This window comes from Rana temporaria, chromosome 2 (genome assembly GCF_905171775.1).
Source record: "Rana temporaria chromosome 2, aRanTem1.1, whole genome shotgun sequence".
NCBI classification, from domain to species: domain Eukaryota; kingdom Metazoa; phylum Chordata; class Amphibia; order Anura; family Ranidae; genus Rana; species Rana temporaria.
Genome location: NC_053490.1, coordinates 498,616,089 through 498,634,033, shown reverse-complemented (window position 1 = coordinate 498,634,033; position 17,945 = coordinate 498,616,089). Strand labels below are relative to the sequence as shown.

Below are 17,945 nucleotides of genomic sequence, written 5' to 3'. Positions count from 1 at the left end.
TACCTCTGAGTCCGCACAGAGGCCCCCCTTACCTCTGAGTCCGCACAGAGGCCCCCCTTACCTCTGAGTCCGCACAGAGGCCCCCCTTACCTCTGAGTCCGCACAGAGGCCCCCCTTACCTCTGAGTCCGCACAGAGGCCCCCCTTACCTGAGTCCGCACAGAGGCCCCCCTTACCTCTGAGTCCGCACAGAGGCCCCCCTTACCTCTGAGTCCGCACAGAGGCCCCCCTTACCTCTGAGTCCGCACAGAGGCCCCCCTTACCTCTGAGTCCGCACAGAGGCCCCCCTTACCTCTGAGTCCGCACAGAGGCCCCCCTTACCTCTGAGTCCGCACAGAGGCCCCCCTTACCTCTGAGTCCGCACAGAGGCCCCCCTTACCTCTGAGTCCGCACAGAGGCCCCCCTTACCTCTGAGTCCGCACAGAGGCCCCCCTTACCTCTGAGTCCGCACAGAGGCCCCCCTTACCTCTGAGTCCGCACAGAGGCCCCCCTTACCTCTGAGTCCGCACAGAGGCCCCCCTTACCTCTGAGTCCGCACAGAGGCCCCCCCTTACCTCTGAGTCCGCACAGAGGCCCCCCTTACCCCTGAGTCCGCACAGAGGCCCCCCTTACCTCTGAGTCCGCACAGAGGCCCCCCTTACCTCTGAGTCCGCACAGAGGCCCCCCTTACCTCTGAGTCCGCACAGAGGCCCCCCTTACCTCTGAGTCCGCACAGAGGCCCCCCTTACCTCTGAGTCCGCACAGAGGCCCCCCTTACCTCTGAGTCCGCACAGAGGCCCCCCTTACCTCTGAGTCCGCACAGAGGCCCCCCTTACCTCTGAGTCCGCACAGAGGCCCCATATACATCAGATCTGATGTAAGGGGTGTTCTGGGAAACTTGATTTAAGGGTGCATTCTGTGGACTATTGTGTAAAGAGGGTCTCTGCTCACCAAAGCCTACCCCCCTCCCCTTAAAGTCCACAGAGCACCCCTTTTTATACACTGGGAGGCAGGAGAGACTAGAGAGGGTGAGCTTACCAGGATGGAGGCTGAGGCGCAGGCATGCTGTCTGATGCTTTTTTGGGTTCAAACTTCCTGTCCAGTGCCTACACATGCCCAGGGAGTGTGGGCGGGGCAGACTCAGAAGTAGGAGGAGCAGATGAGCTCTATCTCTCCTCGTGTCTGTGCAGAGAGAGAAGAGGATGTCAGCGCTGGTGTGCGCTGAGGCTGAGCTATGTGTGAGACGAGACATAGCTCAGCTCTGCAGCCATCTACCTCGGAGCTGACACAGGCATGGCTGCACAGTGGGAGGTGAGCAGCGGCCGTGACCTGTGTTAACAGAGCTCCAGCAGGCATATTCCTGCTCTGCAAAAACAGCATTTGGTAATGGCGGCCAGTGGCTGTGCATAGTGTCACCAGCCCGGGGGGAGATTTCCACCCTGTCCCCCCTGCCAGCCCTCCCCTGGGGACACAGCAAACATGTGGAAGAAGGTGCTCTGGTCACATGAGACTAAAATTTTACTTTTGGCTAAAAAGAAAAACGCTTTGTGTGGCGGAAAACTAACACTGCACATCACCCTGAACACAAAATCTCCACCGTGAAACATGGTGGTGGCAGCATCATGTTGTGGGGATGCTTTTCAGCAGGGACAGAGAAGCTGGTCAGAGTTGATGGAAAGTTGGATGGAGCCAAATACAGGGCAATCTTGGAAGAAAACCTGTTAGAGTCTGCAAGAGACTTGAGACTGGGGCAGAGGTTCACCTTTCAGCAGGACAACGACCCAAAACATACAGCCAGAGCTACAATGGAATGGTTTCGATCAAAGCATATTCATGCATTAGAATGGCCCAGTCAAAGTCCAGACCTAAATCCAATTAAGAATCTGTGGCAGGTATTGAAAATTGCTGTTCACAGACGTTCTCCATCCAATCTGACAGAGCTTGAGCTATATTTTACAAAGAAGAATGGGCAAAAATGTCACTCCCTTGATGTGAAAAGCTGGTAGAGACATCCCCAAAAGACTTTCAGCTGCAATTGCACTGAAAGGAGGTTCTACAAAGTATTGACTGGGGGGGCTGAATACAAATTCACGCCACACAAGATTCCCCCTTCTACATAGTGTGTGGATGGGGGAATCAAGTCCATTTATTTATTTATTTATTTATTTATTTATTTATGTGTTTATTTTTTTATGTTCTTTTTGCTGGTTGAAGGATTGTGCAGCACTTCTCAGCAGGTAGCAGAATTTACAAATGAAAAGAGGAATTATGGCTCGCCCAATGCACCTATATTACAAAATGTACGCAAGAATGTTTTTAAAACACGAATGCTCATTTATAAGATTTATTTAGAGCTGATCACACTCGCAAGAAAATAAAGAAAAAAATAGTTTTCCTTTTTTATTTTAAGTAAAAATTACTTTAATATTTTTTTTTTTTTCTTCCACATGTAGGTTTTACTTGATCATCTCCTGAAAGAAACCCCGGACTCCCTAAGTGATGCGCAGTACGTGTCTTTTCTATTTTTTTTTTTTTCTGCGGACTAGTTCTCAATTCATTTGTATAATATTAAGGCGAGAAAGAGAAAACTTTAAAGAAGTGCGCGAAGTGCGCTAAAGTGGAATTGAAGTAAAAAATGTATAAACCGCTAACAGGTAGCGTTTGTATGACAAGCGACCTTGTTTGTCTCTTTTATAATGGCTTCTTTCTGCCTGTCAGCGGTAATGTACACTGAGCCGCAGCTCGGAATACATTTTATGGCACCGCTCTGCCCTGATGCAGTGACTCCCGTGTGCATGCGTGGGAGTGACATCATTGCGGTGGAATGGAGCAAACCCAGAAGAAATACTGGGAGAAGATAAAAGCGCCTGGGCCAGCTGGAGAGCTGACAGCGCAATGCTGGAGGGATTTGTTTGACAGGTAGGCCTGTGTATGCTGTGCAATGTATTTACAAACATGCCTTGTACTGTGTATTGGAACAGCATTGTCTGCATAGGTGTTATATATCCACTTAGATGTTTACTACCATTTTAAAGTGGTTGTAAATCCTAGCAAAAAAATAAAAAATCCCTGCAAGACAAAGGCATAATGAGCTACTAGCTCTTTATAAATTACCTCACATCGAAGCCCCCCGCAGCAGTCATCATACCCCTCTCCGGCCGGCGACTTCTCTCCTGGAGTTACTTTCGGGTATCGAGGGCTCCGGCTATGTAAATTGGCCGGAGCCGCGGTGACATCATGCATGTGCGCAGGAGCTGCCGGTAACGGCACACTCACTGAAGCAACGTCACATATGTGCCATTGCTTCAGTTTGCTTCAGTGCGCATGTGCTGAACACACTGGCACATGCAGGGGATAAGGAATAAGGGATATCTCCTAAACCATTCAGGTTTAGGAGATATTCAGGATGGCTACAGGTAAGCCTTATTATAGACTTACCTGTAGCAAAAAGTGTGTTGTAAGGGTTTACAACCACTTTTAGAGAAACCAACATACACGGGGGAGGACAAGTAAACAAAGCAAGGAACTGTAAGTATGATGGGCCATTATACAAAAGCAAGAAGGCTGTTAGGAATAAAGTAATACATAGGTAAGTTGCTTGTAGATAAGTTGTAATCGGCACGGCCAGTAGAAATATCAATAATCCAAAGATCACAAAGAAAGTCCATTACAAGGGCAGCCTCTACTTGGCTTAAACGTCTTGGCAAATCCATCTCCATTAACAACTTTTGTCCGCCTGTCCAAAGTACAGACATATTAACTATTGAAGGGTAGAAAATAGAAAAGTGAGGAAAAAATAAAAAGTGGAGGCAAGAGAAGGGGCGGGGAGGGGTGAGGGGAGGTGGAATAGGTGGGAAGCCTACAAGTTCCATCTGCTACAATGACTGACAGAGGTGCTCACAGAGTGCCGACCCAGGTGCAGTGATGTCATCGCATTTGTAGTCCACTGTTTACTTCCTTCAGCCCCCTAGCAGAAGGTCCATCCCTCTGTACAGTCATTGCAATGCTCTGCAGACTTCAATGCAAAATTATTAATAAATACACTTTTCTTATTTTTTTAATTAAGGTGCATTTTAAAGTGGAACTTCACTCTCCCAATTAACATTATTTTTTAATCCTTGTGCTGCTAGCATTATTGAATAGATAAAAAAGTATTTATTTTTACATTTCTTCAGTTACATTCTTGTTTCTTGCCTAGGCAAATTATGTCGTACATCCCAGGAGTCTTCAGGAGGGGAGGGGAAGAAGGGGGGGGGGGTGGGTTCTCAGCTAAACACACTCTCCTACATGCATGCCCAAGCTAAGGGCAAATGAATTCCAGGAAGTAAATGCCACATGAATTATTTGCCCTTACTCAAGATGGCCGCAGCCAGAAAGGCTAGGGGCAGTTTTTCAAAGCCTGTAACTTTTCTTTTCAGCATCTCTGTAGTTCAGAAGGCAGGCTCTGTGAAATGTGTGCCAAAGCAGTGTCTACTCATACCTGCATGTGCAGTGCACACATGTCACAGAATCCAAGGAAGTAAATGTGTGGGGATATTCACAAAGTAAGTGTACAGGCTTCAAATCATAATAGGAGTAGGTTAGAAATAATTAAAAATACAATGTGGAAATTAATGTATGATTTTTCCATTTTTCACCATAGCTTTAAATATGAATGCCTATAATAGCTCCAAGAAAGACAATTCCCCAAAACAAATACTTAGAACTGTAAAAACCCTAAAAATCTCGCATCCATAAAAGTTGGTGATCTCCAGAATATCATTTCCGCCTCACTGATTATCCTAGAAGCACTAAGGCCCCTTTCACACGAGAAGTGCGCTCAGGTCTGCCTGTCTGTTTTTCAGGTGGATCTGAGCGGACCACTCATTCACTTCTATGGGCAGGCATATGTCAGCGGAGATTTGTCCGTTGACAACTGTCTAACATCCAATCTGCTCAAGACAGATGTATGGCGATACGTCTTCCATCTGTCTTGGCGCATTGGATGAGATCTGATGTAAACGAACATATGCTGTCCATTGTCATTCGATCTTTCCATAGAGATCAGCGGGGCTTCGACGGGTTCCTCCCTGATCTGATCAGGTCCGCTCAAAACAAACATATGGCGATACGTACACCATCCTTCTGGCGGGTCGGATGGGATCTGATGAAAATATACATGCTCTCTGTTTTCATTCGATCTCCCCATAGAAATCAGTGGGGCTCTGACAGGTCCCTCCCTGCTCAGTGAACGTGTCATCCGCTGGCTCAGTGGAGATCAACAAAGTGAACCCCCTGCTGAGCTGGCGGACTCCGCTGAGTGGATCCGCCCCATGTAAAAGGGGCCTAACGGTCAGATTTTTTTTTTCTTTGCTCATATGTACTGTGTGCTTGAATGCTTTTCTAGAGTTTAACATGATACGTAAAACAAAAATTTCTTGCCCTTTTTTTTATCCTCTTGCAGAACAGTCCCACCAGAGGAAAGGGAGTCGAAGTACTTCCGAGTTGTCACCTGTTCTTTGCTGGCTCTGAAGCGTCTGCTTTCTATGCTGCCAAGTGGAGAGAACATCTTCCTTCAGGAGAGATTGGCTCACCTTCTGTCACAGAGCAAGTTCTGGAAGTACAGCAAGCACCAGTCGCCAAATGTAAGACCTCAGGGCTTCTTTCTGCATAATGTGTTTGGAAGGCATCTTGTTTTCCTTATGCTAGCTAAATCTTACCCAGGATTCAGTGCCGACGTATAAACTCAATAAACTCAAGCATCTCCAAGTTAAACAAAAAAATGTGTAGTCTTAATGTCTTAACCAAAAGAAGGAAAAAAAATAATAAATCTGCTGACCGGCATAAAGTTCAATCATTGTCTCAAACTGGTGGCCCTCCAGCTGTTGAGAAGCTACAAGTCCCATCATGCCTCTGCCTGTGGGAGTCATGCTTGTAACTGTCAGCCTTGCAAAGCCTCATGGGATTTGTAGTTTCGCAATAGTTGGAGGGCCGCGAGTTTGAGACCCCTGATTTAGAGGCTGCACATACCTGCACCAACTCACACTACCCCCCCCCCCCTCCACCCAATTGCTAGATCTTGCAGTTTGTCAGTCCCCAACCTGTCTCCCACAAATTCCTATTGGTAAGTAGAAATGTATGTGGGATGCATGCAAGCTTAAACACTTTAAATAATAAGTGTCCTTTCATAAAAAGTGTGCTTAGTCTTTTTGCACCCTCTGCGGGGGAGGTGGCATCTGGCATGGGAGAGGGACAAAAATCTGTCAATTAAAAACATTTGAAGTGGTTCTGAATACAATTTTCTTAGCTTAAAGTGTTACCAAACCCACAACAGTAACATCAGTCTGTATACGCAGTAAAGCATGCTAGTTATATATGCACTGTGGATCGTAAGGGGTTAATCCTCTGCAGTGTGTAATAAGGCTGTTTGATCCTGTATGCACAGATCATCATCATCTTCTTTCACTGACTCCAATATATTTCCTGGTATTTACAGAGCCAGGGGACAAGCTGCACATGCTCAGTTTGGTGTGTATTCCTAGAGAGGTGTCACAGGGCCAATCAGCACTGTCGAGACAGAGGGTCAGGGGTCCTGTATCCTGATAGGACAATCGTGGGAGAATAAAAACTCCTCCTCCTACAAGCTTTAACCAGACACTGATAGAAGTCACAGGACTGCTATATACTGCTGATAAAAAGTATTTAGCAGTTTGTATTTACTAAAATAATTACATTTCCATGTTCTGTATACTGTGGGAGGCCAGATATAGTCCTGTGTTTCATAACATTAAAGGGGTTGTAATCCCTTGTGGTTTTTCACCTCAATGCGTTTTATGCATTGAGGTGAAAAACCTCTTGTACTGCACCAGCCCCCCTTTTACTTACCTGAGTCTGAGTCTGATCGTCTGATCGTTCCTGTGCCAGGGGCGAGCACACTAGCTCCAGCCGGTGTCTCGGGTCCTGATTGGATAGGATGATAGTAGTGCAGTTATTGGCTCCTGCTGCTGTCAATCAAATCCAATGACGTGTGAGCCAGGGTCGGAGCTGAGTTCTGCTGTTTGTGTCAGTGGACGCAGCAGCAGGACATGGAAGCGCGCCAGCACAGGTGTCCCCCGAAGAAGAGCGCTTCTCTGACTGGGCACTAGAGAAGAGGAGGAGCCAGGAGCACCGCTGAGAGTCCCCAGCAGAGGAAGATCGGTTCCACTTTCTGCAGAACCAACTGCACAGAGGAGGTAATATGACATGTTTTTGTTTTGTTTTTCTTTTAAAAGGAAGGTTTACTTATCTTTTAAGATCCATTTTACGGCAGCCCATTCATTTGAATAGGCGGCAATGCCTGTGTTTCATGCAGGAAAAACAGTTCCTGCTCCTTTTTTATGATGCAGGGAAATCGCACAGTGTTTTTGCATCATGAGATTTCCTGTGAACGAAACTGCGCTGCGTTTTCAGATGTGTGGGGTTGCCATTAAGACGAATAGCGTCCCCATGCATCTGCAAAAGAGTAGTGTGGTTTGGGTGCCGGGAACAAGTGTGAGTTACACAACCACCCGCATAAATTTGAACCTAGCCTAAAGGGTATCTGTAGTGACCATAACATTTGTAAACAAGCAGTTTCATTGTTTAAATGAAGACAGGAGACTTCTGAGAGACTACTGAGACAATATAGATTATTTATTTGACTTCTGCTTGTTAAATAAATCATTGGAAAGGTGCCCCTTAAAATTCTTGTGTCGGGTATGGCAGTTCTCAAAAATCAGATTGGCTTGGATATATTTATTTTTAAGTAAAAATAAAACTTTAACGTGTGTATATATTCCTGCTTTTGTTTTTTTAGATTCGCTCGGCTTTCTTTGAACTGATCTCTGCACTGTGCCAGTACTTCCCTGAACTCCTAAACACAGAGGCTTCCCGGGTGTGTCCGGCTGTTTTGCTCAGTATTGACGACAGTGATGCTGTAGTGTGTCCCACTCTGTGGGAAGCGGTCTTGTACACTGTAACCACCATAGAGGTAAATTGCCTAGTTTTTTTATTTATTTTTTAATTACATATGAGATTGTCTTTAGGACTACTGAAAAAAAATAGGTGAAACCAATATAGTGTCAAGTTGTGAGTGTTGGCATCCCAAAAATGGTCATCAGCTTGGTACCCTAAAAACACATAAACATAAAATGACGACGGAAAAAAAAGACCAGGTGGTCCATTGAGTCTACCTCATTTTATTTGTTACTTTTGTCTGGGTATATATCTACTCTATATTACCAAAAGTATTGGGACATCTGCCTTTACACGCACATGAACTTTAATGGTATCCCATTCTTAGTCCATAGGGTTCAATATTGAGTTGGCCCACCCTTTGCAGCTATAACAGCTTCAACTCTTTTGGGAAGGCTGTCCACAAGGTTTAGGAGTGTCTATGGAAATGTTTGACCATTCTTCCAGAAGCGCATTTGTGAGGTTAGGCACTGATTTTGGATGAGAAGGCCAGGCTCGCAGTCTCCCCTCTAATTCATTTCACCCCTTTTCTCAAGACTGTACATATTGAGTACCTGAAGTTTCTTCTGATTTTTTTTTTTTTTTTTTTTTACTCTGACCCTTTCACCATTTTTGTTGCCCATCTCTGGACTAGTTCTGTCTTTTCAGTGTCTGTTTTCTAAGTGAGTTATCCAGAACTGGATGCAATATTCTAAATGAGGTCTCGCTAAAGATCTCTATAGGGGGATCAGAACCTTCTTTCTCCTGCTGGTAAAACATCCTAGAATTCTATTAGCTTTTCCCCCTGCCTGGCCACACCGTTTGCTCATTTTGCAATTACCGGTATCTGAAATAAGCACTGCCCACATGTTTTCCTGTACACTGTACCCCAATTAATGTACCAAGGAATTCTTCATCCCTAAGGCTCCATTCACATCTATGCGACAACAGCGTACGCAGCGTATTTTGACAAAGCATTCCCATTGCTGTCAATGGGCGAACGCCAATGTCGCCTGAAAAAAAGGGTCCGGGACTTTTTTTCAGGCGACAGGCGTTCGGCGTCTATGAGATGTGAACCATCTCCATAGACAGCAATGGGAATTCTCCCTTCTAGCGGCAGAAGCGTCCGGCGTTTTGTCGCATAGATGTGAATGGAGCCTAAGTGGATTATTTTACTTTTACATTGAGCAGAATTTTAATATCCAGCATTCACAACAGCACAAACATTAAAGATGTATTGGGTTATAAAAAAAAAAAAAACACATACTCCCCCTTCATGCTGCAGCTGTCCCCCTGTTGGCTCTAAGCCCAAGAACTAAGTGATCACATGACTGCTGATCACTTGGTTCTCTGTACGCTCGAAGCGGAGAGAGCAGTGGCTGTCAGTCACTGCTCTTCACAATGCCCCTCCAGCGCTCACTAGAGTGCCAAAATATCCCAAACTTTGAAAATCTCACGGAGCACTCTTTAATCTATCAGCGGAAAATGGAAAGAGTATGGCACAACTGCAAACCTATCAAGACATGGCCATCCACCTAAACTGACAGGCCAGGCAAGGAGAGCATTAATCAGAGAAGCAGCCAAGAGGCCCATGGCAACTCTGGAGGAGCGGCAGACATCCACAGCTCAGGTGGGAGAATCTGTACACAGGACAACTATAAGTCGTGCTCTCCACAAGTCTGCCCTTTATGGAAGAGTGGCAAGAAGAAAGCCATTGTTGAAAGAAAGCCATAAGAAGTCCAGTTTGCAGTCAGTGAGAAGCCACGTGGGGGACACAGAAAACATGTGAAAGAAGGTGCTCTGGTCAGGTGAGACCAAAAATTTTACTTTTTGGCCTAAAAGCAGAACACTATGTGTGGCGGAAAACTAACGCTGCACATTACCCTTGATTGAACACACTATTCCCACCGTGAAACATGATGGTGGCAGCGTCTTGTTGTGGGGACAGGGAAGCTGGTCAGAGTTGATGGGAAGATGGATGGAGCCAAATACAGGGCAATCCTTAGAAGTAAACCTGTTCGAGTCTGCAAAAGACTTGAGACTGGGTGGAGGTTCACCTTCCAGCAGGACAACGACCCAAAACATACAGCCAGAGCTACAATGGAATGGTTTAGATCAAAGCATATTAATGCGTTAGAATGGCCCAGTCAAAGTCCAGCCCTAAATCCAATTAAGAATCTGTGGCAAGACTTGAAAATTGCTGTTCAGACACTCTCCATCCAATCTGACAGAGCTTGAGCAATTTTGTAAAGAAGAATGGGCAAAAATGTCACTCTTTAGATGTGCAAAGATGCTGGAGACATCCCCAAAAAGACTCGCAGCTGTATTTGCAGTGAAAGGTGGGTCTACAAAGTATTGACTCAGGGGGGCGCTATACAAATGCACGCCACACTTTTTACATATTTATTTGTAAAAAATGTTGTAAACCATTTATCAGTTTCCTTCCACTTCACAATTATGTGCCACTTGTAAGTACTCATCATCTATTGTTATTGGGGTGACACATTTTTTGATGGGAGAGGTTCTCATTAAATGACTTTTTTTTTCTCTTAGAAATGCTGGGATTATGTAAGTGCAAAGAAGGGCGTTCTACCCAAGTTATGGACCGTCCTCAGAGAGGGAGGCAGAGGATTGGCGACTGTTATCTTCCCTAATCTATTGCCTTTCCTCAGCAAAGTCCCCTATGACATAACAAGCCCCCGGCTGGACTTCTACAACACTTTGTTTGAGTCTTTAATCCAAGGGTGAGTATATTCTGGCCTCTTGTATTGCTTATCAAACGTAATATGTCCATAAACGGACAGCAGAGCTTTTGGCAAGACTACATAAATTGGAAAAACAATCTGCCAGAAAAACTTTGGCCGTGTGATCATTCGTGTTGTTTGCTGGGCCCAGCGGTGGCTGCGGACCTTCAGCAGGACCTTCAGAGCGCATGCGCCGCTGACATCAGAGGCTGCATGCACTGTGAATGCAGGAGATATTAATTTTACCCACTGCTAAGCCTTATTATATGCTTACCTGTAGGTAAAAAAAAACAAAAAATGGGCTATACAACCACTTTAATCTTAATTGAGACAAGTACACAATATAGAGGTATATGATTGTTAAAGGGGTTCTAAAGGCAGAAGTTTTTTTTTTATCTTAATACATTCTATGGATCAAGATAAAAAGCCTTCTGTGTGCAGCAGCGCCCTAATACTTACCTGAGCCCCATTTCGATCCAGCAATGTTGCAGGAGAGTCTTGGCTCTCCGGGACTCCCCCCTCCTAATTGAGACACAGCAAAAACTATAAAAAACAAGACTTTAATATCACTTTAACCACTTCCATACAGGGCACTTATACACCTTCCTGCCCAGACCATTTTTCAGCTTTCAGTGCTGTTGCACTTTAAATTACAATTGCGCAGTCATGCTACACTGTACCCAAACTAAATGTTTATCATTTTGTACCCACAAATAGAGCTTTCTTTTGGAGGTATTTGATCACCTCTGGGATTTTTATTTTCTGCAAAAAATAAATAAAAAAATGACCGAAAATTTAGATTTTTTTTTGTTTCCGTTATAAAACATTGTAAATAAGTACGTTTTCTCCTTCACTGATGGGCACTGATGGTACTGCACTGACTGGCACTGATAAGGTGGCACTGATGGGCACCGATGAGGTGGCACTGATGTGGTGGCATTGATGATGGGCACCAATATGCAGCACTGATGGGCGGCACGGATGGGCACTGATGGGCGGTACGGATAGGTGGCACGGATGGGCAGGGATAGGTGGCACGGATGGGCAGGGATAGGTGGCACGGATGGGCAGGGATAGGCGACACGTATGGGCACTGATGGGCGGCATGGATGGGCATAGATGGGCACGTACTAATGGATGCCAATCAGTGATGCCCATTGTGGGCACTGATTGGCATCCATTGTGGCACTGATTGGCATCCATTATGTGTCATCCCTGGTGGTCTAGGGTGGCATACCTTTGATTTAAATCCCTGGTGATCTAGTGGAATCCCTGGTGGTCCAGTGGGCATCCTCAGGGGGGGCTGTGCTGATCGATTATCAGCACAGCCCCCCCTGATCGATCAGCACAAACCCCCCCTGTCAGAGGAGCAGCCGATCGTCTCTCCTCGCGTCTGACAGACGCGAGTGAGGAAAAGCCGATTACCGGCTTTTGCTGTTTACATCGTGATCAGCCGTGATTGGACACTGCTAATCACGTGGTAAAGTGTCTCCAGTCAGGATTCTACAACCACCTTGCCGCCGTCAATCTGTCATTGGCGGGCGGCAAGTGGTTAATATTAAATTATTTTATTAATTTTATTTTATAATATTTAATATGCCATGTCTGAGGTTTTCAACCACTTTTACTGCCGCAAGAAAAATGCAGTCTCCTGCCCTGCCAGATGGATCAGTGCTGTGTGTGTGTGTGTGTGTGTGGAAAAGCTGTAGAAATCTCAGGACTGGATGGACATAAAAACAAAACTCCAGGCAGATAAAACGGCTACCTCCTTATGTGTTTCATATATACAAGTCTCCTATTTTTTTTTTTTTTTCCCTGAAATAAAAAGATAGCGGTTTATACTTACTCCATACCTCCCAACCGTCCCTGATTTTGAGTGACTGTCCCTCATTCGGAAAAATGTCCCTCTGTCCCTCTTTCCTCCTCATTTGTCCCTCATTTCGGTCTGATCTATATAGTTGTATATAAATGCACTATTTATCTTTCAAAATGTTTCCCAGCGCTAAACCTTTCATCCAATTTCTAAATTGCTGCATTTGTAAATTCCAAAAGCCAATATAAAGGTTTAATCAATTATTTATTTATTTATAAGGCGGAGTGACAGAAGGTGTTTCTTCTGCCTACATATTTTTGCTAATAGTTGTCCCTCATTCCCATTTTAAAGTGGGGGGATATGCTACTCTAAGAATATTGCACAGAGCTGCCCCTTACCTACTTTTCTGGGGTCCTCTTGCTGGCGCTGTCGGCTGCTCCTCGTATGTGGGCACACATGCAGACACACTCCCGAGCCAGGCTGTGTGCGTCCATAGACATACACCATGTGACTAGCAGGCAGAGAGACTAGCGCTGCTGCAGGTGGGTACAGCGCTGGATCGAGAGAGATGGCGGGTACGTTTTTGGTGGGGTGCAAAGAACGGCTCAGTGGATTTTTTATTTTTTTTACCTAAATGCAGAAAATGCATTGGGGTAAAAAAAAAGTAGAAAAATAAACTTTTGACTTTAGAACCACTTTAACAAAATAATGAGTCTTCTGGTGGGCGTTGTTCTATTTAGAGTGTTTTTCTGGTGTTTACATAAAATCTACCTATGCAATGAGCTTCCCAATTCTAATTGATGCAAGAATGCGGAGGCACAGTGTTCTGTGTGCACAATGACGCATGCCAGCATGTTCTAATAAACATTTTTCATATCAAAATAAACTGTGCTACTTCGAAAATGGTATGGAATGTCTTAAAATGCTGTTTACCCCCAGACGTTCAGTCCAGAATTGAGACAATGCAGTCATTTCCAGTAATTCATATGCTATTGCTCCATTTGGCAGGACAGCCTATGCTACTGAGATTAATCCAGAGCATTGATCCCATTGGAATTGGCTGGATTTTATCCTCTTACTATTACAACTGGAAATAGTATTGTTTTTAATGGCGTGCTTTGCATACCATAAATGTGACAATGTTTGTAGATAATTTACAAGAAAGCAGCTGTTCTACAGAGAAACGCAAATCCATTCTGCCGTAAGAATTGGCAGCGGTGATTGGTGGAATTCTGCTAATTACAGCTCATTACAACAGCTACATTGTTCCAGAGAATGTATCGCACTGCCTTCTGTCAGGATGAATTTCAGCTCAATTTCTTCCAAATTTAACGACTTCACACCCGCAGTATAGTCAGTAGTATGCCGGTAGTGCGTCCATGTACATGGTCGTGGGTGGCACGCTCTGTGATCACTGAGTTCGTGGCCCTTTACCACGTAATCAGCTGTTAGCCAATGGCAGCTGATCACATGTGAACAGAAGCTGGTATTCTTTATTTTTTAATTTTTATTTTTTAAGAGGGACATTGGTCCCACTCAGTGAACACAAGTGTTGCTAATCAGTGCCGCCAATCGGCGCCTGTCAGTGCAGTCTGATCTGTGCCCACCAGTGCCACATTATCAGTGCCTATCAGTGCAGCCTTATCAGCACACATCAATAAAGGGGAAAAATTACCCGTTTTCAAAATAATAACAAAAAACTGAGAACTTTTTTTTTTTTTTTTTTTTACATTTTGTCTTTTTTTTTTCTTTAACAAAAAATAAAAACCACAGTGATAATTAAATACCACCAAAAGAAAGCTTAAAGCGGAGGTTCACCCTTAGAGAGCACTTTTTAGCCTTAGATTCCTGCTCGTTTTGTCTAGGGGAATCGGCTATTTGTTGTAAAATATGAGCAGTACTTACCCGTTTACGAGATGCATCCTCTCCGTCGCTTCCGGGTATGGGCTGCGGGAATGGGCGTTCCTTCTTGATTGACAGTCTTCCGAGAGGCTTCCGACGGTCGCATCCATCGTGTCACGATTTTCCAAAAGAATCCGAACGTCGGTGCGCAGGCGCAGTATAGAGCCGCACCGACGTTCGGCTTCTTTCGGCTACGAGTGACGCGATGGATGCGACCGTCGGAAGCCTCTCGGAAGAATGTCAATCAAGAAGGAACGCCCATTCCCGAAGACCCATACCCGGAAGCGACGGAAGAAGATGCATCTCGAAAACGGTAAGTACTGCTCATATTTTAAAACAAATAGCCGATTCCCCTAGACCGAACGAGCAGGAAGCTAAGGGGAATTTTTTTTTTTTAATAAATGGGTGAACTCCCGCTTTTAATTTTGTGTGAAAAACATGATAAAAAATTCATATGGATACAGTGTTACAAGGCTGCACAATTGTCATTCAAATGCCGCATACAGACGGTCGTTTTTTTGTGATGAAAAAAAACGTTGTTTTTGAAAACGTCATTTAAAATGACCGTGTGTGGGGAAAACGTTGTGTTCTGCCTTCTGAAAAACGACAAAAAAAAAAAATTCGAACATACTTGAATTTTTTGTGTCGTTTTTCAAAACGTCGTTTTTTGTGTCATTTAAAATGATAGTGTGTGGGCAAAACTACGTTTTTAAACCCGCGCATGCTCAGAAGCAAGTTATGAAGCGAGCTTGAATGGAACAGAGTGCCGTCGTACGTGCTGAACGTAACCGCGCTTTGCTAGAGCATTTTGAAAAAACGATGGTGTGTATGCTACGTCGTTTTCTAAAATGAAGTTTCAAAAACGTCGTTTTATTTCATCACATAAAACGACCGTCTGTACGGGGCAAAAGAGTGACCGGGCTGAAAATGGGCCTGGGCAGGAAGGGGGTTTATGTGCCCAGTAAGCAAGTGGTTAAATTATTGTGGTAAAGAGAATCTGTCATGAAAATACAATTGTTCCCCTTTATGATGTACTCTCCCTTTTAGACCTGGACTTGAGGTACATAGGATCTTTTTGACACTGAAGAGATTAACGTGATACTAAACACACTGGGGTTGATTTACTAAAGGCAAATCCGCTCTGCACTACAAGTGTACTTGGAAGTGCAGTCGCTGTACATCTGAGGGGGAGATCTGAAATGAGGGGAAGCTCTTCTGATTTTATCATCCAATCATATACAAGCAAACATGTAGTTTTTTATTTTCCTTGCATGTCCCCCTCAGATCTACAAGGACTGCACTTTCAAGTGCACTTGTAATGCAAAGTGGATTTTCCTTTAGTAAATGAACCCCCTTGTTTAACTTACATGGTTGTTTCTATTTCTGTATGTAGATGATGGCACTGCACATTTTTTTTATACAAAAAAAAATCTTAATGTTCCCAATGGATATACAGCTGTCACATGAATCATTCCCATCCCAGCCTGTCTGAAAGGAAACATAAGCAGGAGGAGCTTCTAGTCCTCTGCTGCTGGTCACATGTTTAAAAAAAGAAACAGCCTTTGGAAAACGGAGTAAAAATAAATAATGCATATCAATAAACTGTAATTATTGTACAAATCAAATTATTATTCTTTTGGAAAGAACATGGTATGGGCAGATTTTTTGCAGTCACGGGTTGTGTCACAGCTTTGTCTGAGTAAGAGGGAGGTGAAGCCACCATCAATCAACCTGTAATATCCTTCCCATTGTGTTTAGCTGGTTAGTTGGCATGGAAGAGAAGGGGAAAGGGAGTTGGCTGTCATTTACCACTGTGTATACGCCCACATGTGTGACTCTATAGCAGGAATATGCAATTAGCGGACCTCCAGCTGTTGCCAAACTACAAGTCCCATGAGGCATAGCGAGACTCTGACAGCATCAAGCATGACACGCAGAGGCATGATGGGACTTGTAGTTTGGCAACAGCTGGAGGTCCGCTATTTGCATATCCCTGCTCTATAGTCACATGGGCTGCTCAGATGTGATAGGGAGGAAATGCTCAGAATAGAAACTCATTGAAAACTGAGCATGTGCATAGTTGCCACCACAGCTGCAGAATATTTAGCTGGGTTGGGGATATGAACAGGAGGGGGCGATAGAGAACAGCTGGATCAACCAGGTTTTTGTAGAATCCCATAGTTACTTGTAAATTGTGTCACTTAGGGGTCTTTACAGGCATCTGATAGTTTGGGCTCTTTTGTGCTTTTGCACTGGACTACAGCACCGAGCATCCATCAGATGTGAAAGGGAAAAGCTTTAGATCACTTTTCCAAAATAAGCAAACCCCTTCATATTTGAAGAAAAAAAATACTAGATCAATGTATATCTTCATTTCCAGGATGTGGTTTAAAGTGAACCTGTGCTTTGCCTATGCAAGGGTAAGCAACAGGTTCTCTTTTAATGTCTCCCCACTTCAGCATGTTCATTTTTAATTTCTCTCTCTTAAAGGGGTGGTTCACCCTAAAAACTACTTTTCTTATTACACTGCCCCCCCACATTACAATACGATTAAGGCTCTTATTATTTTTTTGATGCTGTACATACCTTTGTACAGCATATTCACCCGTGGCATCCGGGTTGCGAGTCCCGCGGGAGTGGGCGTTCCTAACATGTGTGTGACGTTTTGCCCAAAAACGGGCCCCCCCCCCCCCCCCGTCGCGTAAGCCGCGTCACGATTGGCGAAAGGAGCCGAACGGCGATGCGCATTCACAGTATAGCGCCGACTCGCCGTTCGGCTCCTTTCGCCAACCGTGACGCGGCTTACGCGACGGGGGGGGAGCTCGTTTTTGGGCAAAACGTCAATCACACACATGTTAGGAACGCCCACTCCCGCGGGACTCGTAACCCGGATGCCACGGGTGAATATGCTGTACAAAGGTATGTACAGCATCAAAAAAATAATAAGAGCCTTAATCGGATTGTAACGTGGGGGGGCAGTGTAATAAGAAAAAGTAGTTTTTAGGGTGAACCACCCCTTTAAGCCTAGTACACACTGGTTAGGTTTTTAAGAAAGGGGGAAAAAAAGAAAAGAAAAAAAGACAGCTCTGATTGGAGCCACTGTACTAACAATCCGATGTTGGTACAACAATCTCTCCCGCTGAGCTATTATGTTCTGACAGGGGGACGGTCCCTCTGTCAGAACACTGCAGTCAGCTACTGGCAATTACAGTAATGGTCTCGGTGGATTTTTATTTTTATTTGTGTATATAAACTGGACACAACTCCTGTTCCTTCCCTGTAAATTTGAGAGGCTTAAAGTGCTTTGTCCTACCCTTGTAATTGCTCCATGCATGTGAATTTTCGTCTTGATTGTATTCTATGCGAATTGGATAAATGTCCTTTCTCTTATCGTCCATGGACGGACACAGCTCCTTAAATCTTGACAAGTGGGTTATGTTCCCTGTTTACAGGAGAGGACTAGGCAGAAACATGTTAAATAGTTAAATACATGTTACATTAACAGAGTTGAACAGCCCCGCCCAGGGGGCGGTCCCTCCAGACATAACCCTCCTCACT

At 44.6% G+C, this 17,945-nt stretch overlaps 1 protein-coding gene across 1 annotated transcript in view; it reads left to right on the top strand.

Annotated features, from left to right (window-relative positions):
- Positions 1-17,945, top strand: part of LTN1 (listerin E3 ubiquitin protein ligase 1) — a 165,148-nt gene that overhangs the window by 28,856 nt on the left and 118,347 nt on the right. The window contains exons 5-8 of the mRNA XM_040338841.1: positions 2,432-2,484; positions 5,422-5,602; positions 7,792-7,965; positions 10,482-10,672. Of these exons, the coding sequence (XP_040194775.1) occupies positions 2,432-2,484; positions 5,422-5,602; positions 7,792-7,965; positions 10,482-10,672 (599 nt within the window). The remainder of the gene's footprint in view (positions 1-2,431; positions 2,485-5,421; positions 5,603-7,791; positions 7,966-10,481; positions 10,673-17,945) is intronic.